Source organism: Amphiprion ocellaris, chromosome 17 (genome assembly GCF_022539595.1).
Source record: "Amphiprion ocellaris isolate individual 3 ecotype Okinawa chromosome 17, ASM2253959v1, whole genome shotgun sequence".
Taxonomy (NCBI): domain Eukaryota; kingdom Metazoa; phylum Chordata; class Actinopteri; family Pomacentridae; genus Amphiprion; species Amphiprion ocellaris.
The window spans coordinates 26,418,285-26,444,193 of NC_072782.1; the positions used below are offsets into that span (position 1 = coordinate 26,418,285).

Below are 25,909 nucleotides of genomic sequence, written 5' to 3' on the forward strand. Positions count from 1 at the left end.
TTATAAATTATGGTCCCATTTACAGTAACTTAGATGATAAAGAATGTTATGTTTCATGACGGGAATACCTTGTGATTGATAGATCCACCACTTATTTGTTACGTCCTGTTTCAAAAGACCAAACGGCTATGGCTAAATTCCTAACGTAAGGCTTCACAACTGGAATCTATGGACCAACGGGTGCCATCATGGCTGCTACTTTTATATACAATCTATAGGGTGGATCCTAACCCAGCTGACCATGATCTCGATGGAAAAGTACACCCTTGACAGGTTTGCCAGTCCCAGCACTGGGTTGACACATAGAGACAGATAACCGTTCATGCTCACATTTGGGCCTGCAGCCAATTTAGAGTCACTAATTAACCTACCATACATGTCTTTAGACTGTGGGAGGAAACCAGATCATGCAGAGGAAACCTGCACAGGAAGAACGTGCAAACTTCATAAAGAAAATACCAGCTGATCATTAGATTTAAAGCCAAGAACTTTCTTAAAAATGTTGGTAAAACACTAGAATTGAAGGTATAACACCAACCGGATCTCAGCTTCCAACCGTTATCATAGAAAGAACTTTATTTTCTGCCTGCTCAGCAAAGCAGCTCAGTGGAGGGATATTTGTCCGACTGCTGCTGCTGAGTCACTGCGAGTTTCTGTTACCACGCATTCATTCCCAAAACCTCCCACCTCTCTGCTCAGCCTTGAGCTAAAACACTGCTGCAACGCTCCTCATTTATTATGAATGGCCTGACTTTGCAAGAAGTAAGCCGTAAGAAAAACATGTTGAGTTTCTGTGCAGTATCTTTGTGATCTGTTGTTGTATGACTGGATCATTGGGGATCATTTTATAATTGTTACTAATGCTGCTTTGTTCAGACAGCCTAAATGTAGATTTACTTGGTGGTAATGTCGAGCTATTCAGACGGCAATTCTGGTAGTCTTTTTTTTTTTTTTTTTTTTGTAAGCTTGGTTTATGGTGAAAAGAAATCCTGCACGCAAAGAGAGTAAATCCGAGGCATCTCCTGCTGCTCTGCATTTTCAGTGTAGTCAGAAAGCATTAAGACTGTGATACATTTTTAGTGGTTTTGACACTCCACTCTAGCACAGGGGGGATGTAAAAGCAAATAATGACTCTGAAGGCAAAGTGCTGACTTCTGACTTCAGTTTGAGGATGTTTTGCATCCATCACATGAATTTTAGACTCTTGGATTAGTCAAGATTTGGAGTCTGTTATTTTTTTTAAAGTTAATGTAATAAATAATCCTTCAGAGTCAGTGAGCGTCTTCAGTTCTTATCTGTTACCGTGGTTTTTGGTCAGCATGTTTTCTGGTCTTCTGCTGTGACACACCAACTACAATAAACTCCTTTTTTGGTCAGTATCCATATTAAGCATTAATGCTTCTATTCATTATTCAAGCATTTGTTTTGTTACAGCTACAAGTAAATATTGAAACATCATAATTCCCAAAACAAAGAAAACCTACCACTTTTTTTACACTATATGTATGTTTTTTTACTTTTTGTTTCGTTATCTCTCTCTTGCACCCCTATTTTTTTTTCTTTTGTCACTTTTAATCGTCTCTCTATATCTTTTTTTCCCAACCAATATTGCCTCCTCTATAGGCTACTGCCCCATTGATCGAAGTGTGTATACATGTGTACGCTCACATGCACAGCACCATGTTAATACCCTCCAGCTCGGGTGTACACATGTTCAGACATCCTCTGACACACAGGCATCGTCACGCATAAGTGAGCAGGCCCATGTCTGGTGATTTAGCGTGAAATGGGACAGGTCATGGACATGGCTGCAGCGCATTGGCAGGTGTTGACCAGGCCAAAGCGATCTATGGAGAACAATTTGCACATGTTAGCCACTGTTGCCCTTTTTCCCTCAAGCAGCACAAGTTCAGATCAGATCAATGCCCAAGGTCCTAAAGCTAAATAAGCTCTAGAATTGATCCGGTGGTACATATTCACATCAATACCTCAGCGGGTTGAAGGAAATGCATTTCTGCAGGGCTTTTAAACTTTTAGCATTATCTGCATTATGTTAAGCTAACACACATTTTCAATTACAGACATTAGGAATCTGTACATTTGGGCTGGACACCCCGTTTAAGCTTACAGCTGTTTTGTTTGGCACCGATAATGCACGGGGTCTTTGGGTCAGCAGCAGCACTCTTTCAGGCCTTTGGGCCCTCCCCAAGGCTGTGCTTGCCCAGACGTACGCAGCGAAATCCTCTGTAATCAAGCAGCTGGAAGGTCCGCTTTGAAGGGATTTAGTGCAATGTGGCAGGTGCCAATCTGACTGCAATCAGGATTTACCACAGGCCCGGCTCCCGATGGCAATTTTAACATGAGCGGAGGCTTGGAGACTAATCGCACTCATTCATGAGGTTTCTTGCACAGCAGTCATTGTGTAAAGTTGTAATGCTGTGTGTGCGGTCAAACCTGGAGCACAAGAGTTGGGCTTAAATTGTGAATTCATCTTCTGCTGTTTTTTTTGGGATGGTGGAAGATTTTCTTGTGATTATCATTCCTATTTTGTATATTGATTGTGGTGCATGTTAACATGATTGCACTTTAGTCTGCATGCTGCAGATCCTCTCCTCTATCACATCTGAAGGATTCAGACCTGGTGACTGGGGATGACAGTTACATCCACAGAACATCATTGTTGTATTCATGAAAGCAGCATGAGATGATTTTTGCTTTGGCATGTTATCTAGCAGGAAGTAGCCATTAGAAGATGATAAAATGTGGCCATAAAGGGATGCACATGGTCAGCAGCAACACTCAGACTGTGGCAATCAAACCATGATTGATTGGTAGTTGGGGTCCAATGTGTGCCAAGAAAACATTCCACACACCATCAGTGACCATAGCAGCCTCAAAGTTGCTCATTCCGAGATGCTTTTCTCCTCAGTAGAGCTGTAAATACTGGTTATCTGAGCTACCATAGCCTTGTTTTTCAGCTCCAACGACTCTAGCAATTCTCCTCTGAGCTCTCTCAAGGCATTTCTGTCCACAGAACTGCAGCTCACTGGATATTTTTGTTTGTCGCACCATGCAGAGCAAACTCTAGCAGCTGCTGTGCATGAAAATCCCCTGGAGATGAGCCATTTCAGAGAAACTTCAACCAAGGCCACTGAGATCATAGTTTCTTCAATTCTGAAGTTTAATATGAGCAATAACTGAAATTCTGACGTGCATCTGAGTGATTGTCGGAATTGCACTGCTGCCACATGATTGAATGAACGAATTATTGCAGGAATAAGCAGGTATATAGGTGTTTACCGACAGGTTTTATGTGGCATTTGTTGTTTTATTAGTGAGTTGTTAGGTTGTTTACTTAATTCAAACACATATTTCTGCAGGTTTTTTTCAGTTTTGGCAGTTATTTTCAGCAGTTTTAAATGCTGTATGGCTTTTTTTGTGTTCATAAGTGTAGAAGGTTGGGATTTACTTGTGTTTAATACCTGGAACCAAGGCCAATGAACTAAGCTCTTACTATATTTATCTTACTATATTTATCGCTGATCTAATTAATTTGTCTCCTTTTGCCATTGTCATTACTAATATCTATTTCAGTTGTAGTTTTTGATGTTTTTATGTTGGTCTGACAGTTATTTTTTTGCTTCTTTGTTGGACATTTGCAAAGAAAATATCAGTTCTCTCAGGCCACCTGGTATAAATACAGCGTTAATCCTATTAAATAATAAAGTTTAGGTTATATTTCTGCACCTGTACTCTGGGTTTATCTTTCCTGTATAGCCCTTGTGGTAGAAGCATTCAGAACATTTTTTGTGTGAACGGTGCACAGAAAAAGAAACTGTGAAAGGGAGAGAAAAAAAGAGCCCGAGCTGAGAAGAGCGAGAGAAAGAGAGGAAAAAAAAGGTCAGAGAATAAGAGACGGTTTGTAAAAGGCAGAAACTCCCGGAGGCTCTGGGACAGTGGGACACACATAAACTGGCTCGACCGTCCCTCCTCTGTCGGTCTATTATTGATGGGCACGCAGGGTTCCCACTCAGCCATCTGTTCTCAGCTCTCCCGCTCGGTGCCCCTTTCGCTTCATGCCTACCACTTTGGCAGGCTGGCATAAGCAGAGCAATGCTGTCCTATCAAAGTGTGAATACTTCATAAACATCTCACACTATCAGGGAGTTAGCTGTTGGAGCACACACAGAGAGAGAAAAAGGAGTAATGTGATGAATTTTTCATTAATTCTGCCTCTTTGTTGGACAACTTCCCACAACTTGCATTGATTTGCGGCAGGAGATATAATCATGTCATGACTGCGTCGCGTATAAACCGACGTGGCAGCTGGGTGTGTTCGGTGATGGACTGTCGATAGTCTTGCGCATGTTTTCAGATCTTAATCACATCACAGCCACGCCTTCCCACTGTTAATAGCATATGGCTGCAGTTTGGATTTGATTTGAGTGGCAATTGATGACCGTGCATATTCAGTCGCCGTTGCCAGGGGGAACCGGGGTCCCAGCAGCAGAAGCGGGTCTTTTTTGATTGGCTGCCGTGTGGTCACATGTGGCATTGCTCGGTGTCCAGCTGGGACAAGAGGCCACATGTGGCGAGTCGGGAGACATGTAAGGTTGGCGTGTGTTTGCAAACACTTGGCTGCTTGGCAGTTAATCCAGGGATGCAACCCTTGTCCCTGCTCCGCCCAGCCCTCCACACAAACACATACACATGCACACAAGTATTTTCATGCGGTAAATGGATTGTGAATGTTGCGTGTCGTGGCTGTTTGGCTTAACGTGCATCCTCAATTATATCCTCCTGACTGACAAAAAGGGTCAGATGTGGGTTAAGGAGATGCCAGAGGCTGTCGGGTTATGATTAAAGTAAGATATCGGTCGGTGGGGCTTTAGAAACCGAAGCGATCTCTCCTCGTGTGACTTGTCTTTTCCATATTCCTAGAGGGGGTGAAAGAGGCTTTATTCTCTGGCTAGCCCCAGAGTTAAGACCCCCCGGGGAGTACGAGATGAGAGGGAAATTAATAATGTGTGGCGACTCAAAGGCTTTGACTGAACCAGAGGATCAGAAGAGGGTGATGAGAGTGTATTGGAGCCAGAGAGGGAAACACAGAAACACGGCCTGAGAGAAGAAAGACAGCGATCCCACCTTTTAGCAAAAGGCTGCACAGTAAGAGGAGTGACATTATGAAACATAGGAAAGACGTCTAGAAAATCTGTTGGACCAACTCTCAAATGAAAAGCTGCCTTTTCAGTGCTTGAAAAGCAGATCAAATCAAGACTTTTATGCACTGACACTGACAATGAAACTGTAGCTCTACGTTAAATGTATAGATGAGACATGTAATTGTCATTTTCAGCACGAGATTCAAATTTTTCCCCCCTCAGCTGCCCCAAAAACAGATTGCAAATTAGCATTTCTCGCCGCAGCCAGAGGGAGTCACGAACCGAGACATATTTTTCACAATATGGTGTGTGAGGCTAGCATGAACTAAGAAAAAAAAAGAGAACAAACTCCTCAATGTTGAGGAAACTGGAGATATTTAATATTAATAGCCTCTACCTTCTGATGTGTGAAAGTCATGCTTGGCGCTTGGCACACTAAGGTCTCGTCTCCTCGGCCTGGGCGGCACTCTGGCCCGGCTGTGACCTCTCTGGCGCCCATCCAGAACCTCGGCTCCTCCTTTGAACGACAACCTGGCTGAAAGCAGCTGCGTTTAGCCGGATCCGACCGCAGCTGATCGCATCGGGTGGCATTAAATATTAAGCGCTATTAAATGCCAAATTTACCCACCGAATCCACCCATCCGTGTTTCATTCACATTTGCTATATTCCCAGAGTTAATAATGATGATTGGGCACTGTGCCATATGCGATCCCTCCCTGCAGCATGTCCAGGTGGGCAAAATGCCACTGAGCTGCACAATGGGTTTATCCACAGTGATTTCTTAAACCACTGGAGCTAAATTAGAAATCTATACTGCTTCTTGTCCTCTCTTCATTTTGGTCGCTATCCACAAAGAATGTATGAGGGGGTTAGAAGGCAGAATGGTCTAACCCACAAAACATCTGAACTGAGATTTTCTAATGAGGAATAAGCGATGGATGGATGGATGGATGGATGGACTTTTTGTGGTTAAGTGGTCTAACCCACAACCCAAATATAGTGTTACGATGGCGCTTCGAATGTTACACCATTCTTAAAAACACAAAACTTTGAACCCATTTTTCTCAGAATCTACAGAAAGTGGTTAAGACCACTCTGCTTGCAAACCCTTCATTTATAATTAAATCAGCCATCTAAGCCTGCAGTGCAATTTCAAGTTAAAAGAGTTCAAAACAACGTTGCCTTTTTTTTTCTAACATCAAGGACAGAGAAATACTGTCTGAAAAGACTTGGGATTGTCACTGAGCCACACTGCTTCCAAACCCTTCATTTGTTAAGTAGGTCTTTAATGCTAGACCGGTCCCATATTGGAACCATTAAACGTGAACACGACTGCCCATTACATGGGTCTTTAGCGGCACTGAGATGTAACCCCTCATCGTTTTTCTGATCCCCGTCGAGGTTTTCCTGCATAGATGTAAATTCATGTAAACGTCATCCCTCTACTCTCCACCACTGATTATGTTCAGCACCTTGAATAGAGAGAGCGAAAGGTTTTTGGTCAACAACGCTTCACCATGAGTACCCCGTCGTCCCTAAAGTGGCCGGTCCTCTCTTCATAACAGCCATTAGCGCCGCGGTGCTGCATTGTGTGTTTTGTAGAAGAGGGAGTCTGATGAGAGGCCGCCGATGACGCACCTGCCGAGGAAGAGGGGTTGAGATAACAATTTTCTCCTCCCTGTCGAGGAGACATCTGGCACTGCCACGGTGTTGCAGCCTGAAATACACCCAGGAGTGGGTAATGAGGCGCAGGAGACACGCTTTCTGGTTTTGTTGTGTGTGTGTGTCTGCCTAATTTTGGGGTGGTGGTTGCCCTCGTTTTCCTGAACTAGCCTCTTTAGAGTCGCCGAGCGCGCCATCTGTAGTCCTCAGCTATAAGCCCACTTGGTCGTGACTCCTTAATCAGCTTGAATAGGTGCACGTGTTTCACATTTTTGTGCTTAAAAGCAAGTCAGAAATAATGGAGGTTGATGAAAAACTGCACAAAACAATAGAAGACAAAAACAAGGATGTGCATATGTGTGTGTGTGTGTGTGTGATCCAAGTCCCAGCCAACCATGCGTGACTGTGCACTACATGTCTTTGGATGTCACTATTATGCATGACGGCCTGCATTATGTTTACACACAGTCCTGTGTGGAGCTGCATACGCCTGAGAGGGTTGCTAAGAAACACATAATGTTAGACAATCAGCCGAGAACTGTGGATGTTGAGCTGCAGTGAGCATCTTTTCTTTTAGGTTAGATGTAGAGTGGATGTTCCTCTGTGGTATAACTTACTTTTGTTGACTAGTTTTTGAATTGATGTGATCAGTGTTGGAAGATGCATTGAAAACCGTTACTCAAAGGTACCAATACAGCAGTGCAAAAATACTGCATTTTAAGTAAATGTCCTGCATGAAAAACCAAACAGAAAAAACAGAAAGCGGTTGGAGTCACATTCCAGATATTCTGAGTCGCTAACAGCTCCACTAAAAAAAATAGTCATTGGAAAGTCACTACTGCTATCATATACATGGCGACTAATTATTATCAGCAAAATTTGGTCCTTTTGACTGATATATTATTATTATACATGGCATCAGTAGATTATTAAGAACCATTTTTATCTGCTTTATATATATAGTTTATGTACAGACATATGAGATAAATCCAATTAATGGAGGGGGGAAAAAAGAAAAAAACAGATACAGAAATCTTTTTCCTTAATCTGAGATATTGGATGATTTGTTCATTTGTTGAAATGAAACTGTGAGAAATTTGGAGAGAAAAAAACTCTTTTTAGTGCAGCTGTTAGCAACTCATAGAATGTCTAGAATGTGACTCCAACTGATTTCTGTGAGAAAGAAGAAGAAGGTTGGAAGCCGCTGGTTCAGTCTCTGTTTTAAAACCTTGTTATATGATCCATTACACATAATCATTACCTTTTAAGTAACTAAATGTGGAGTGGATGAGTGTGTAAATGTGTGCAGTGGAAAAGAAAGTACAATATTTCCCTCTGAAATGTAAGAAAGCACAAAAAAACTACCACTAATATTTAAAAATGCAGTGGGAAATGGAATGAATGAAAGCAACAATCAGCGATGTATTTAGTTTCAATCAGCCACTGTTACAGTTGAATTAGTCCACTGGCAGCTTGTTTTTTCTTTACTCTTATAGCTGACTGTTGCTTCTGACTTATCTTTTTGCCCCATTTCTCATAGTTTTTTCATCTGTTTTTCATTATTTTGTTATTAGTAGATTAACGATCCTCCTCTTGCAAATATAATGCTAAAGATGTCTTTAAAAACATTACAAATGATTGTTTCTTGACTGTTTCTTTGTTTATTTTTTTCAGGTGATCTCCGCTCTGTCGAGGATCTCCCAGCACAGCATCGCACAAATCAAAGGCATCAGGTACGCATCTAATTTGTAACTCTCTCATTTACGGCTTGGATTCACAATATCCGCCTCAAAGGAAACCATTTGGATGCACGTTTCCCAGCGGTTCTTATGGAGCCCATATTAAAATGGATGTGGCTATTAACATCTGCTGCTCGTTTAAAAGTCAATTTACATTTTAGGCAATTAGCCGCAGCTTTTAGCCTCTATCTTCTGGCAGGATGACGAAATAATCCAACAACACATTTCCAGCTGTCACTCAAGCAACGCTGCGTCATTCTGAGTCAGAACACCTCATCATGTGTGTTTTTTTTCACAAATAACGGTGAGAAAATCCTTCATGCTTCTCTGTCAGGGCCCAGAAAATGGGCTCCCCTGATTTTTCTCTCTCGTTTGCTTGAATCTGCTCGCAGTCTGGACGAGCGGCTTCACTGGTTCCACATAAAAAGCCATTTTATCCGTCTGAGTAATGAGCTGATAGAGCGCACCCATTAGGAGCCATGCCAGGAAATGAAGGAAGAAAGAGGGAGAGTGACAGAAAGAGAGAGGAAGCAGGTCCCTCGCCGTTAATAAAGACAACACAACCCGCTGACTACTGGCTAATTCGCAGCCTGACCAGTTTGGCTGTGAGGTGTCACAATCGATGCTCGTTTAACCTCGGTGTAAATCACACGTGGGGCTCTCGGTTGCTTTCATCTCAGGATAATGTTGCAATAGTGAGCATTTACACTACCGCTCAAAAGTTTGGGGTCACTTAGAAATGTCCTTATATTTGAAAGAAAAGCAGTTTTTCTCAATGAGGATAACATTAAATGAATCAGAAATACAGTCCAGACATTGTTAATGTGGTAAATGGTTATTCTACCTGGAAACAGCTGATTTTTAATGGAATATCTACATAGGGGTACAGAGGAACATTTCCAGCAACCATCACTCCTGTGTTCTAATGCTACATTCTGTTAGCTAATCATGTTGAAAGGCTAATTGATGATTAGAAAACCCTTATGCAATTATGCTAGCACATGGATAAAAGTGTGACATTTTCATGGACAACATGAAATTTTCTGGGTGACCCCAAACTTTTGAATGGTAGAATATTTAAAGTTCAGGAGCTCACGCCAGAGGACAAAAGTGGCAGCCAGGTGTTGGGTGTTTTTTTTTTTTTTTTTTTTTTTTGCACAATCGAACTCTCACAAGCCTTTTGTTGCAGTTATTGTCCAACATTTTCAACCACCTGACTGCTGAAGTGTCCCTGAGCAAAATGATAATGAATGAATGAATTCCCTTCAGTCATGAGGGGAAACGGTGACCTCATCCTGTGCTTTGTAGGGCGACAAGTGAAAACAGAACCTGCCTGATTTAGATCAATAAACGCTGACTTTATGAAGTAAGATCACATTTGGCTCATGGCTTGAACAAGGAAATATTAGCTGGAGTTATTAATACGCTAAATGGAATCCTGAGGGAACATGTCATTATGGGAATTACATAATGTGATTATCTTGGCCAAAGTGGCGCTCTGTTATTCTGATAATTGGTTGTAACTAATCAGTCACACAGTGAGACAGTACAAGCCTTTTTTTCATGTACTGACCAATTTTGAGTTATAGTATGTCAAACTAATGGGACAAAAAACATCCAAAATACACATTTAAGTGTTTACTCTCCTCTTACCCTTTGTGTGTGAGACGTTAATGCAAATTAGTGCCTAATTAATGAGATTTATTAGCATCTTTAGACATAAAACACAAGCAATCATTTTAGGAAGTTTCATGGGAATATCTATGAGGTACTTTTATAATCTGTATATAATGGTTTACCATTTAACCCATTTCATGACTAAAAACAAGGTGAAAATACTTCTTTTTTTTGCTATTTCTAAATTTATAAAGAGATGAATGGCAATCAATCAATCAGACTTGTATAAATTAAAGCACTTTTCATGTTTTTCATGAAAAGCAATACAAAGTACTTTTGGTTTAATTAAAACGCCAGAAGACTTGAGGGTTCTAGAGAGTTCAGAAGATTATATCTGGTAAATATGCAGGATCAAGACCATTACGAGGTTTATAAACAAATTAAAGCATTTTAAAATCAATTCTAAAAGAGACAGGTAACCAGTGCAAAGACTCCTTGTCATATATTTAAAATCTCTTCTGTAAAAGTCAGTGCCATATCAGCTAAATCAAACAAAAATTTAGTGACCTTATCCAATTTTCAGATTTCTGTTATGAGAATGAATGCAAATTGGTCCATTTGTAAAATTATCGAAAATCTGTCCTTCTAAAAAATCATCAAATAATAAAGAAAAAGTAAACTTAAATCCCTACTATAATTTATTTTGTTAAAAAATATTAAAAACCTTCAATAAATATGTAAAATGTTTTGCTAAGTTTACACAGGCGTTATTATTGCTGGAAAAATCTGGCCTCTGCATATTATAGATATTTTACTGCTTACATTCTGATTTATGTGATTTATTAACATGCTAAATAATTTTACCTGCCTCCTATCTGCTCTACGAAGCAAAGTTCAGCTGACAAGTCCCTGATTTTTTGAATGAACATAGAGCTGCAGAAATAGGTGTTGATTCTTGGCGGTGCGAGCAGAGAAGATTGGAAACTGGAGATGTTGACTGGCTATCACTGCCGTAGTCGTGTTAGCATCTAATGGAGCTTTGTGCTGCTTTGCCTACAGACATGCAGAAAGGCATATGACATGTGCAGCTCAAAGGCCACGAACTGTGCGATGCAGCACGAACGTTGAGCACTTATCTGGACGTGGATGTTCACTGACCCCAATTGGCCTTTGTAAAGGGTCTCTTCACCAGGTTCTCCATTACGGTGCTTAAGGCAAGGTCAGCTGCATTCAGAGGTCCAAGGACCTGTCAGGCTTCTTCTGTCTCGCTTCAGAGCTCCTGTCATCTGTGTTACACGTCTGACAACAGCCGTAACGCTTTCAAACATAGAACATGCCATGCATGAAAGTTGTGTACTGTATAGGCAGAATGCCGCTGCCCTCCAGGGCTACTTACACACTTACTCGATCATGTAAAGCACCTTTTAAAAGAGGGTTGAAAAGTGTTTTGCAGTAGCATGAAAACAAAATAACAGCTTCAAAGTCGACCCACTTGAAATATAAAAAAATGAAACCTACAATTTATGTTCTTTTTTTTCCTTTTATGAAAGTAAGTTTCATGTTTAGAGTGTAAAATAAAATAGAAATTCAATCCTAATATGTAAATAAATACTTTAAAATACTGACCTTACCTTTTTTAGAAACAATTTTTGGAAGTTCTGTCTACTAATATAAAATAATAAATAAATTTAGTATTTTTAGTAGCAGGTTTAGATGGATTGACTTCAAATTCCAAATTAATACACCTTAAATTCCAATATGTAAATCTTTGAAGTCGTGACATTACCCTTTTTTCCAACATTTAATGTAAGTTCTCTCTGCTTATGTAAGAAAATATATGTATTTAGTACTTTTATTAGCAAGTTAATTGGGGTTTACTGTAAATCTCAATTTAATACACTTTGAAAATATCATAGAAAATCCTGACATTGCTTTTTCCCCCCAACAGTTAATGGAAGTTCTGTCTACAAATGCAAGATAACAAATGCATATTGTATATTTAGTAGCAGGTTGAGGTGGGTTTACCTTCAATTCCAATATAATATGCCTTAAATTCCAATATATAAATAAATACACTGCCTGTCCAAAAAGAAAAGTCGCCACTTGGAAATTAACCAAGCAAATAGGTAAGAGCCTTCCATTTACTGCAGTGATTAATATGTTTCAGCTGCAACAACTTATTTAGCCCTAGCTGATGCCGTGAGTAGCTTCTCATTTCTTAAATAACAATGTTGGAAGACGTATCCTGTGGCCGTGGAAAGGATGTTAATCTGTTTCAGAAGGGTCGAATTGCTGGCCTGCATCAAGCAAAGAAAACAACTTAGGAGATTGCTAAAACCACTAAAATTGGGTTAACGACTGTCCAACGCATTATTAAAACCTGAAGCATAGTGGTGAGCCATCATCTTTGAGCAACAAATGTGGTCAGAACAAACTCTTAGGTGATTGTTGGAAATCAACAACTCACGGCTGTGTTTAATAGTGAAAGCAAGAGTATTTCCACATGCACAATTCGAAGGTATCTCAAGGAATTGGGACTGAACAGCTGTAGCTCTAAGAAAACCACTGATCAGTGAGACTAATAAGAAAAAAAGGCTTCAGTTTGCTAGGTAGCATACAGACTCTGGACTCTGGAGCAATGAAAAAGGTCATGTGGTCTGATGGGTCCAGATTTACCCTGTTCCAAAGTGATGAGGGCATCAGGGTAAGAAGAGAGGCAGATGAAGTGATACACTCATCATGGTTAGTTCCTACCAGCCTGTGGGGGTTAGAGTTATGATCTGGGCTTGGTCAGGTTCAGCAACGTTATGTTCCCAAAGAATGAGGTCAGCTGACTACCTGAATATACTGAATGACCAGGTCTTTCCATCAATGGAGTTTTTCTTCCCTGATGGCATGTACATGTTCCAAGATGACGATGCCATGATTCATGGAGCTCACATTGTGAATGAGTGGATCAGGGAGCATAAGACATCATTTTCACACATGAATTGTCCTCCACAGAGTCCAGACCTCAGCCCCACTGAGAATCTTTGGGATGTTCTGGAGAAGACTTGGCACAGTGGTCTGACTCTCTCAACATCAATATAAGATCTTGGTCGAAAATTAATGCATCTCTGGACAGAAATAAATGCTGTGACATTGCAGAAGCTTATCGAAATGATGCCACAGCGAATGTGTGTCGTTCTCAGTGCTGAAGGCAGTCCAACAAAATATTAGAGTGTGCGACATTTGTCCCCTTTTTCTCCCAATGTTTAATGGAAATTTTGTCTACAAATTAAGACAGTAAATATATTTTTAGTATTCTTAATAACAGGTCTAGGTGGATTTATTTGGGTTTGTTTCTTGTCTTTAAGCAAAAACTGGATTATAAACAGTAGGAAAGATCTCTGAAGAAACTCTACTTAATACTGCTCCTATCACCATGGTTACAACGCAATAAAATACTCTTCAGCTAGTATTAATTAGCAGGTGTAAGATCCATGCTTTAAAATGGTTCCAACCAATGAAATGAGTTAAAGTTGGCCAGCAAAGGCTTTAAATCAGCTCTAAAACCACCAGACAAGGTAACATGAAAAACCACCATATAGCAGAATGGTGCTCGACATTCCATTTAAAAGTTCTTTCAATAAATTCAGCCAAAAAGTATTCTGACATTTTATCTCCCAGCTATGAATCAAATATAACAAATGTGGAGCATGGCACTGGCGGCGTCCAGGTGATTCATAAGGTGCACTATGAATCAGCAAACCTGCAAGGTCCTTGCTGAAATCCGGTGCCTCTTTCTGAGTTTGTCATGAAAAAGGTGATTCAGTAGTGAGAGGAAGCAGCTGGGCTTTTCCTAAAGGTATGTCAATATTAATTCCTCCAAAAGAAATCAGCAAAAAAAGTCAGCTCTCTGGTAATAACAACAATAATAATAATAATAATAATAATAATAATAAAAATACTAAACTTCATCTTTAGCACCTTTTCTGGTAATTTTCTATGAATCAAATATAACAAATATGGAACATGGAACTGGTGACATCCAGGTGATTCTTAAAATGCGCTATGAATCAACAAACCTACAAGGTCCTTGCTTAAATCCGGTGCCTTTTCTGAGTTTGCAATGAAAGAGGTGGTTCAATAGAAAGAGGAACCAGCTGGGCTTTTCCAAAAGATACGTCAATATTATTTCCTCCTAAAGAAATCAGCAAAAAGAATCAGCTCTCTGGTAATATTTTTTTTTAAAAAAAAAGCTTAACTTTCTGTCATTTTATTTCCAAAAAGAGGCAAATTCCATCATGTAAGTAGATAATCGAGTTGGGTTTTGGCTATATTTGTATTTAAATAATTTCTCAAAGCATTTTTGAAGCTGTTAAGTTTGCAAGAGGTTAAACTGAACCATATTTTTATATAAGTGAAGGGGCTCTTTAAGAAGCTAAATGAGGAGAACATATTGGACAATGGATTTTTATAGGAGGTTTTTTCCAGCTTTAGCTCCTCGGTGTGAAGATTTCGATGTCCCATGATCGCGATTCAGGTTTCACATTAAGGCCATCACGGCTTTAACGCGAGTGGAAAGTTCATCACTGCATTGAATCTTTCTGTAACTTTGCTGCCGGCGGGAGCATCAATGTTCTGTTGAAGCTTATCGATCTCGTCTGTGGGCTGTAATCAGGCCTTGATAGTTCATGTCACTTGGGCACATACAGAACTCTGCTGCACAATCAGAGAGGCGCTGAGGTCATAAACACATATCCAGTGTACAGAACATGATGTTATTGGTGACTGAATCCAGTGATTCTCTAATTCTTGTGTTTGATTTTTCTTTCGATTTAGTCTGATGCACTTGCAGAAACTGTGCATCAAAGGCATAACCTGACCTCTAAATCCTCCTCTCTTCGGGCCTCATCTCTTTGTTTGTCCTGTGACGTTGACCTTGTGTTTCTCGCAGCTTATCTGCCACATAAACCCGCATCATCCTGTCATATTACTCTCTTATCCCACCACCAGCAGCACCATCTTCCTCCTCTCCTGCTTGTCTTTACTGTCCTCCGCTAACCTCCTGGTAACCTTAAACCCGCTCATGTTCGTGTCCTACTTCTCCACTGATCCCTGCTGTTCCAGTGTTATATGACCTCGGAGGGATCAGGGTCAGAGAGTGCAGCGACCTCAGCTCAGCATCGGGACAGAGAGCAACCGAGGGGAAAGTTTACTGAGGGACTGAAATAATGATCCTACCATTTCATGTGGCCATATATGGTGTATATGCTGGGAAATATATAATGCAATTTATCCAAAGTCAAGCTTTGGTTCAGTATTCACCATGTAGTAGATTTAAAACATGAGATGTTATCCAAAGTGTGGCTTTCACACAAGGAGGGCAACATGAGTTTGTTAAACCATTCACACAGCAGTTTAAACTCTGTGTCAGACGTGCTGCAGAACAGGTAGAAGGTGTGGCTGCTAAATTACAAGACTCATAGTCTACATTCATCAGTGGACAAACACAAACAACCCCTAAAAGTTTCAATCTTGAGTTATATAAACTTGGATTATAGCATCCGTTTCATTTATTAGCCAGACCTTGTATATCCTGTATTGCCGCCTGTGTAATCTGTTAATTGGATTGTTTTAAATTGTGATCTTAATTAGAAATCAGTGAATTGTTCAGCCCTGTTTAGTTGCCTTATATGTGATTTATTACTGAGGAATATAAATGGCACAAACTTGAATTTGTTGCTTTCTGTTTGGTTAGAAATGAATAATGTCTAATCAGAAGAGAACTATTTGGAATTTTAAATTTAGATTTTTGCAACTCTTTTTGATTTCTGATTGACTTTAGAATAATCAGCATTACTTAGAAATTCCTCTTGGACAATAATAATAATAACAACAACAATAATAATAATAATAATATATTCTCTTTTTGTTTTTCCTGCTTTTTGTGCCCTCAAATTACACATTGTTATCTAATAATAATAATGTTGTTGTTGTTGTTCTTTATTTATTCATTCACTTATTTATTTAATTGAAAGCATTTTCAAAAGTAAAAACTAATAACAAGACACCAAACAATATTAAAGAAAAAAAAATATAATAATAATATAATAAATAAAAATAATGGCTATGAAGAAACCAAACAACATAGCTATAATCGACACATAGCTGAACACACTGATTTATAATCTTATCATTTTTATTTCTACTTGAAGTCTTCCCATTGGATGTTTAGGCCTGAATGTTGAGAATCACCATTTTCACTTTTCCCTCCTCTTTCTGCTCGCCACGTAGCTGTGAACTCCTCACGCCACCGAACATCACACACATTAGTGTGCAGCTATCACTTCTCATGTCAGCTCCCCTTTCTTCACTCATGCCGTTTTAATGCATTGCGTGTGTTAATTTCACACGTAAGCTAAATAAAGCGAATAAAACTCACACATGCAAAGATAAAAAAAAAACACAGAAAAAAAAAACAGGCTCTTACTCATACATTACTTGTGCACTCACACATTCTCCATGCAAACCGCATGCCATGTTTAAAGCAGAAAGGTTTATGGACAGGCCCGGGACAATACGTGGCAAAGTGCACTAGCTTGCTGAAGCTGCAGCCATTTATTGACCCCTGCAGAAAGGCGGCCGTGTCCTGGGACATGAAACTGCTTCCCATGCTGACCGCTGTAGCTGCTTTCACACATAATGACTGCACTGTTGTTGTGCTGTTTGACAATAGGTGATCAATGGGAGCAGCTCACTGCGGCTTTGTGCAGCACATGTGTGCCAACAATCCCCTTTACACCAGAAGAGCGTGGTAGAAATCAGACATGATCGTAAATAGACTGAAGTGTATTATGATAATGCAATTCATTAAGAAGTAGCAGTACAGTATGTAGGATGATGCACATTAAGTGAATTGTAAAGAGATGCGTCAGACAAGATGAGGGCATTGTGGTGTATAAAAATTGTGTCCTTTGTGCCCTGATGATTACAGTTAACATATCGAACAACAAAAGAGACAAACGCACAAAGAAATAAAGAAACCTACATGTCCCTATACAGAAGAACCAAAAATTAATTAACAAATAAATAGAAAAACCTTACTTTTAGGTCCACATTTCCTAATATTCCTTTATGAGTTTGAAGCGCATGTACTATTTCATTTGGCAGGAATTATACGAAAAAGCTGTCTCTTTGACAGACACATTCGGTCTCATTTCCCCTAAAAAAATGGTGTCTTTATTTTTGCAATATTTTTTGCCTATATAAATTACATTTTAAGTTTACATGTGCTCACAAATCTAACTTTTATATGTAGACACTAATTTGTGGGTTATTCCTCCAGTTAATGCAATACCGCTAAATTCTTTCTAGAAAACTTAACCTGTAAATGAAGGGTTACTCAAAAAAGATAAACCTGTAAAACATGATATAGTTCAGATAATATGTAGAGAGGTAAATGAGTGAATCACCACCAAAAAAAGGACAGATAAAGGAAGAAGGAAGCTTTAAAAAAGACAAAAAATATAGAAAGACAGCCAATGTTTTTGTCACAGACAGATCTTCTGACCAAAATATTCTGCCTCTCTTTTCACAAAGCTTTAAACTAAAACAAATATGCCATGATGTAGCCTACAGTGTGTAAATGTACCTGCACATGTACATGCACAGCATAGTTGTTATTTGAAGTATCTGAAGATCAAACTAAACCAAAAAACAAAGCGGCATTCAGCTCATTTTATCTAAAAGAATCAGTTGTATTCAACAAACAGCACTTATATAAGCCAAAATCAGGAGGCAGTGTGGTTAACATCAGTGCTGGGAAATAATCAGAGGTGCAAACCCCCCCAAAAAAACACTTTTGGATTGTGTGAATAGACACCTGATTACTTTGTACCGCAACATCCTCTCACCAGGAGCACAGCGCCGAACAGCACAACGCTTTGCAGGATAAAGATAATAGAGCAGCGCTGGATCGCCAGGAGACGGCTCATCAGAGGTGTTCTGATGAAATTATGAGCATAGTTCAATTACGCCTAGTTGCACCATTACCAGAAATGAAAACGGCAGCATTGGACACTGCTTGGCTCCGCAAAACAACACGGAGGTGATAGATACGTGCGCGTATCTCCACAAACTACTATGTAATTAAATTTTGCCCTGCGGGACTCCATTAATAACTTATAATATAATGCACATTTCATTGGAGGGGGTCGTCGGATGTGGGTGTGTTACGGCGCTCTGGAGGAAGCACCTTCTGCGCTTCATAACAGCAAGCGGGAAGGTAACATAAATCAGATGAGGCACTTCTTGAGTTCGGAGGACTTGTAATTAGCTTTTGGAAATGCTGCTTTTAATGGCGTTACATCACTGGAACATGGCAAAGTTTGCAGACTAAATGGATGAAGGGAGTTTGCATTCATGTGTGCGCATCCTGACCTTTGACAAACCAGCTGAGCACTCATTAACCTGATGGCCGACCACTGCTTTAATTATGCTAAGGCTTACTGCTGGTGTCACACGTACACACTCACACACACAACCTGCACAGCTAAAGAGATAAAACAAACGACTGCTTCTTTTTACGCTCACGCAATAGCCGTCAGTTAACTGTGTGGCATTTGGCCTTTTCCCACCGAGAGGCCACTTCAGTCGGCTCTTTAGGAAGATGTGGAACACAGTGAGTGTCTCAGTCATTTGATCATATCTTGGGATTAAACACAGTCAAAGGATTTCAAAGCCGAGAGCTAACGGAGACGAGAGCGCTTTCATGAGAGCGTCGGAGGTCTCATTTCTGACACTGAATCGTCCATATCGGCTCCCGGTTCAGTTCCAGTCTAGACAGCTACATCACACACACAGGCATTCATTGGTTTTCTCTTTGTTCCCTCTTTCCTGCTATCATGTATTTCTTTAACTGTCCCACATGGTGACATCTATTCCTTTAGGTTCATCCTCAGCCTTCCTCCATATGTTCCTCAGAGCATGTGATGATTACTTTATATCAACGGTAAATATATAGAAATAGGAGACAAAAGAAGAAAAAGACTGTATCAGTTCTGTTTGACTGTCTTTCTAGCTGCACAGCCACATCCAGGCACTTTAGAATTGGGGTTTCAAGTCTGTGACTGAGATATTGGCATCATGGTTTGTGTTATTTTAAATTCAAAGCAGAAAAAACCACGACTCATCCGAGACTAATGTACATACAGAAACATGATAAGCTGCCATCATAACTTTATTCATTTACTTAATCAAAAGAAGACCCTCTGAAGGATTTTAGTGCACATTTGAGAGTGTGATAATAACTGAACAAAACCAAATTTGATTTGAAGAAGAAAAATCACCACGTCTTTTTGTATTCAAGTGCAGTACATTAAAAATTAAAATTGATTGTGGTTAAGATTTTAGTTATTACTGAAGCAGAATACCAGCTTTGTTTGTTTCCATGGCTTTTTGTTTTCAAATTTCTAAGCTTGAGGATCGTTTAATCCCCTTTAATTCCATAAATAATCTCAAATTAAGTCCAAAAAGTAGATTTAAGTCTCCAAAACCTAAAAAAAAGTTTGAAGAACTGTTGACACAATCTATCTTTAGAGTCTTGATTACAATAAGTCTGAACCCCAGACTCACACATCCACACCCACAATCTACCTTCTTTCACCAAAATACAATGTTAAATGTCATTTCCTACCATAATATAACGGTAAATAAAGTTATTGCTGTATACATTCCATTTTTTAGTAAACAACATTTGCACCCAGTTATAGGAAAATAAACCCTTGCACTGAGGAAGGGGGAATTACTGTCCAAAACATGCCACAAAATGCTTTAAATAAAGACAAGATATGCTATTACTATATACTATAATATACTATTTCAAATATATTTCAATTCATATGTGCTGCTGCTGTATATGAGGAAAGACACTATTCGTAAAACACAAATTAGCTGGTTTCTTGCTGATTTAACCAGTTTTTATCTCTACTTATGTCTAAGCATACTAGAGTGAAGATTCTTAACCAGTGGTAAATCTAAAATTCAATATTTGTCCATGTTTAATCTCATTCTGTTTAAAAATACACAGTTTGAATAGGAACAGTTGATCAAGAGGAAAATCCTCTCTTCATTTCTTGCATGTGTCAGCTTATTTAAATCACAGGAATTTGTTACAATAGAACCGCTACATGTGGTGTCTCCCACTTTAACACAGTAGGTAGTGTGGCTGGTTGAGTAAATTGGATTATTATGCATTCCAGACATACTGAGGATTCCCACTGGTTTGTAACTGGTTTGGATGGTGGAGTTTTTCTGGTGAACAGATGCTGAATGATGTTTTTTGCTTCTGTCATTGCTTATACCTCAATTTCTTTAATTTATGTAGTAACCATGTACCAGAGCAGCATCAACATTTTTGATTAATACCACTTGCTGATTGCTGTAGAAGGACAGGTGCTACATTGCTATGATAAAATGTTTCATTTCGGTCTATATAGATAATTATTGATTGCTTTTAATCACTTATTTTGGATTAAATTCAATAGAATAAATGTTTAATTTGAATGTAACCATCTTATTATGAACTCAGGACTTTAACCTAGTAACACCTGTTAACATGTTAACACCATTATGAAACACTCACAAATTGATACATTTACGCATATCAATAAGAATAAACAAAGATAAAGGAATCATATTGCCTTCATACACAATAAATAAAGAACGCAAGTAAAACCTGGATGTCCAGCAGGTCAACCACAGCAAAACCAAGGCACCACGCTGAGATTAAAGCTTCTAGTTTCTGACTTGGACTAATATTACTGGTCAGGACCCCACATTTACATTCATTGGAAAGAGAGTCTAGAGGAGAAAAGTGACAAGAAGAAGAGAGAGAGGTAGATGGTTTATTGCAAGTTTTGTCGAATGCTTTTTCCATACAGTATTATTGCTTCTGCTCTGGGAGCGATTTGTTCATTTTTTAAGTGGCAGACATGAAGCGTTAAGTGTTTTTAGATGACAAAGCTGGTCTTGCATGGACACCATAGGTCCCTGATATCTGCAGCCTCCACCAGGGCAGACATTCTGTGTTTTCATGCTGGTTTATGTCTAATATATTTAAGTGAAACTATGCAACATTCAAATCATATTCTATCCTAACCTGTTTTGGTGTTAACTCCATGTTAATTGTGGTTGCTGTTAAAAAAAAAAAAAAAAAAAAAAAAAATATATATATATATATATATATATATATATATATATATATATATATATATATATATATATATAAAAATAAAATGTGGTTTAAAACCAGTTGTGTTTGAGGATTAAACGCTCTAGTATACAAATTACAACTACTTGCATTACATAATATTGACAGTATTTTAACACAAGCTTTTAAGGTGCATGTCTGCACAGGTGTGTTGTGTTTATTTCTGCTAGATTCAGCTCAGAAAGTTTCGCATTGCAGTGCCCATGACCCGATTATGACTTGCGTGCATCTCCTGCTTCATATGACCCAGCTCAGTGTGTGCAGCTGTGACTTGTCCAATCCTAAACTAGGTGTAAACCTTGTGCAATTGCAGTGTTGCTTTTCATAGCGTGTTTCTGCTCACGAACTCCAGTGAAAGTGATAAAGACAAGTTGTTGTATCCAGTGTGAAAATAAAATACTGTAACAGCGTAGGGGAAAACCACTTTTAGCTTAAATATGAGGACCACTTGTCTAAACAACTTCGTGCTCAACACTGCACCACCTTGGGTCTCCTACAATACACTCACCAAGGTTGATGTGGATCGCCTGAATTCTTCTTCTTTTGCTTTTGGCTTTCCTTTTCAGAGGTCGCTACAGCGAATCATCTGCTTCCATCTAATCCTGTCCTCTCTGTCCTCTTCTCTCACACCAGCTAACTTCATTTCCTCTTTCGCTACATCCATACACCTTCTCTTTGGTCTTCCTCTAGGCCTCCTGCCTGGCAGTTAAAAGTCAGCATCCTTCTACCGATATATTCACTATCCCTCCGCTGTACATGTCCCAAACATCTCAGTCTGGCCTCTGTGGCTTTATCTCCAGAACATCTAACATGCGTTGTCCCTCTGATGTACTCATTCCTGATCCTGTCCATCCTGGTCCCTTAAGAGAACTTCAACATTATAATCTCTGCTACCTCCAGCTCTGCTTCCTGTCTTTTTGTCAGTGCCACTGTCTCTCTCTACTGCTGGTCTCACCACCGTTTTGTACACCTTTGTAGATCAGCTGAATTATTGTTGTGAAAAGCGTGCTAGTTAAAAATATGCCTGCCACAACACCGCAGAGCATAAATAGTTGAAAAGCAGGAAGATGTCATCCAAAACAACTTCACATTAGGTGGTAATAAGTCTACAAGCAGTTAGAAACCAAAATGACCACGTTACACACTAAGGATCCAGTGCAGTGGCAGCGTAAACTCGCTAGTGCAAACTTCCATCCATCCATCTGTTATCCATACACCACTTAATCCTCATTAGGGTCATGGGGGGGCTGGAGCATATCCCATTTGACTTAAGGCAAAGACAGGTGACACCCTAAACAGTTCACTAGTTTATCACAGGGCTACACATAGAGGCACGCTCACATTCACACCTACGGACAGTGTAGAATTACAAAGTAACTGCACCACGTTTTTGGACTGTGGGAGGAAGATGGAGAACCCGGAGAATACCCACGCATGCACAGGGAGAACATGCAAACTGCATGCAGAAAGATCCCAGGCCCAGGCTGGGATGCAAACCGGGGATTCTCTGGGGTAATGTGCTTTGAATGGATGTAACTGTCTTTGCAACATGCTATGGTCCAAATCAGTAATGTACCTTATGTTTATAAGTCACCCCAGCCCTAACGTAGTCACTGACTGGTGTTTCTCTTCCTGTATTTCTCGAGAACCACTCATCCTAACATCATCAAATTTACCACTGCACTCCCTCGGGTCTCCATCAATACGCCTGCAAAATGGGAAATGGATTGCATGAGCGATTGTTCAGAAAAGTGAAGCACAGACACACTCACGTACAGAAACTCCATTTTTTTTATTGAGATGCTCCTTTAAGGTTATTTCAAACTATGATACCTCAAAACATGTTATAAATTGGCTTACTTTGCTCTAAAGACTGAAGTTTATTTAAATTTACTGTCCTCCAATGGCTCTGTAACTCTAATGTAAACGAACACGGCACATTTTGCTCTGAGCTGTTCCCATGAACCTCCCACACTCCCTCGCTCTTTTCTCCATCCCTGGTTTGAATAATGGTAATACTCCTTTGCGTGTATGTCCTCTGGCTCTTATGTGTGTGTTTCTAGTGAACATGTGTTTAGTACTAACATTAGAACAGAAGGAGTCAAGGTCAGCCTTACAGGGATGTTAAACGTAGCAGAAGCCGCTGCTTTGTGTGCTTGAGGACAGGAAGGTAGCGACAATAGAGTGAATCCAAGCTAATAGGTTCATAAGGAATTTCTTGAACTGAAAAAAACATCATGATAGTGATGCATTAAGAGACTTTAGATTATCTGTTTATTAGAGGCACTCAGGGTTAACTCTAATAATACATGACATTTCCATTTCCATAATGTTAGTGTCGATGGTGATTAACACTGATCATGACCTCGCTGATCTTAATGGGTTTCAATTGTGCACGGGCATTACACTAATAGGCTATAATTTGTAGCAATCACAATCAGCTCTCGTGAAAAAGATGGAAAAAAGAAATCATTAGCACGGTTGACCGTTTGAGACCTAGTCCTTGCACTTCACGATAGTGTTTGTAGGAATCAGATATCTTTAAAAAGATTAGCTATAAATCCACCCTATTTAATGAGCTAATTGATTAGTCATCCGTTTTTGTACTCCGCCACTCCCTAGGAGTGTTGTTTGTCGTCACCGCGTGGGCAGGAATGAGAGATCTGAGATGATGATCGGTGTGAATCATTTGGATTTTGGCACGATAAGCTGACATGAAGTGCTATTTTTGTTTTCCTCACGAATGAAATATTTAAGTGTAAGGTCACATTCTATGGAAGAAAAATTATAGCTCTAAACTTTTCTGTATTCTTTATATTGCTCCACAATGTCCCTGAGGGTCCTTGAAAACTGGCCAGATGTCCTGAGAGGATTTATTAGACACCTGCCTGTCCACCTGAAATGAGACTGTTTCCCTTCCTGAATTCCTAAGAAAGTTGGGAAGATGGCAGTTTTTCTTTTCTTTTTTTTTTTGTCTGTCAGGCGCAGTGTGTTGATGTGTTTTGACAATGTTGTTTGTGACTGATAGGGTCCTCTGTTGAGTAGATCCTGCTGTTGTGCTGCGGCTGAAGTGATGGAGGGAAGAGTGACAGTCTGGCAGATAGAACATGCAGTTGCCAACTGGTTATTTTTCTTACCTGGGACACTGCGGTGTGGGTAGTGATGAAGCGTTTTCTGCACAATCTCTCACTCTGTGTTTGTGTTTGTGTTTGTGTTTGGTTTGTGTGTGTGCACCAGGCCCTTTCCGTCGGAGGACACCGCTCTGAACGAGGATGATGTGTACCGCAGCCTGGAGGAGTTGGCAGAGTGAGTATACGTTCCACCACAAACACCCACGCAAACAGCTTTTGTCACTTTCAAGGACATTGCATTATATCTCTGGTGACTTCCTCTCACCTTAATCATAAAAATCATATATCCTACCCAAGCTAACCTCTAAATAACCAAACTAATCTTAAGCTTGGATGTCTAAACCTTAAAATACAACGGTTTACCTCGAGGGAATCAGCCTGTCATGCTCAAAGGGGAGTTGAATCCTAAATACGTGACTGTGGAAGCAGAAGTTCGTCGACGTGATTAATACAATTGCACTCAGATGCGCAGATTTTATGTGACAGGAGATTGAAAAGCTGTTGTTTTCCTTCCCTAGCAGGAAAGGCTATTTGCATTATACAGTAAACAAGGTTCTGTTGTAGCGGGAAGAGGCTCTGAAAAAGCTTTTATGTGAGGTTAAAATGCAGAACAGCTGGTGATTATGCTGCATCTACAAAAGTATCGGTGATGCCATTACAGAGTGTTTGTACTTTGTGCATTATTGATATTTCATATGTGGTTTTAAATGGGAATTTGTAGTGAAAACACATACAGATGTCTCCTGGAAATATAAATAAAGCATTTGGATGTGTGACAGTGCTACACACACACACACACACACACACACACACACACACACACACACACACACACACACACACACACACACACACACACGGCATATCTTGTGATGTTTCAGATTGAACCATGATTGCCACTTCTTCCAATTTCCTCTAACTGCTTAATTACATAAGTATGGAGCTCTCTGTCACGCTGCCTGTTGCCATGGTGACATCAGCACTGCTCTGGCTTCAGGCTTGGCTGCCTCCCTGCTCACCTGGCTGCCCGGCCGCCTGGTTTGGAGAACGTTAGGTGGGTTTTGCAGCATGTGAAAGAAAGTCATTGGCTCTCAGAGTTGGCGGCCGGCGTTGACAGCAGCCGCTTGACTCAGATTAATGGAGAATAATTAGTTAACCGCTCTGAGATGGGTGTCATTCATCACAGAGAGACAGGAGGGAGGGGTTATAGAAAGGAGAGCATGTGAGCTATAGATATATGCTCGCTGAATGCATGATTGGGATGTTCTTTAGAGGATGAGAAATGTGCTCTTGCTAGAGGACAGGAGTGCTAGCCAAGCAGGCTAATGCTGGATTATAGTTCA

At 39.9% G+C, this 25,909-nt stretch overlaps 1 protein-coding gene across 12 annotated transcripts in view; it reads left to right on the plus strand.

The window, feature by feature from the left end:
* vav2 (vav 2 guanine nucleotide exchange factor) overlaps positions 1-25,909 on the plus strand; it is a 238,718-nt gene that overhangs the window by 155,474 nt on the left and 57,335 nt on the right. For all 12 annotated transcript variants that reach the window (XM_035944796.2, XM_023262937.3, XM_035944794.2 and 9 more), the window contains exons 3-4: positions 8,500-8,558; positions 24,673-24,741. In XM_035944796.2, coding sequence (XP_035800689.2) covers positions 8,500-8,558; positions 24,673-24,741 — 128 coding nt within the window. The remainder of the gene's footprint in view (positions 1-8,499; positions 8,559-24,672; positions 24,742-25,909) is intronic.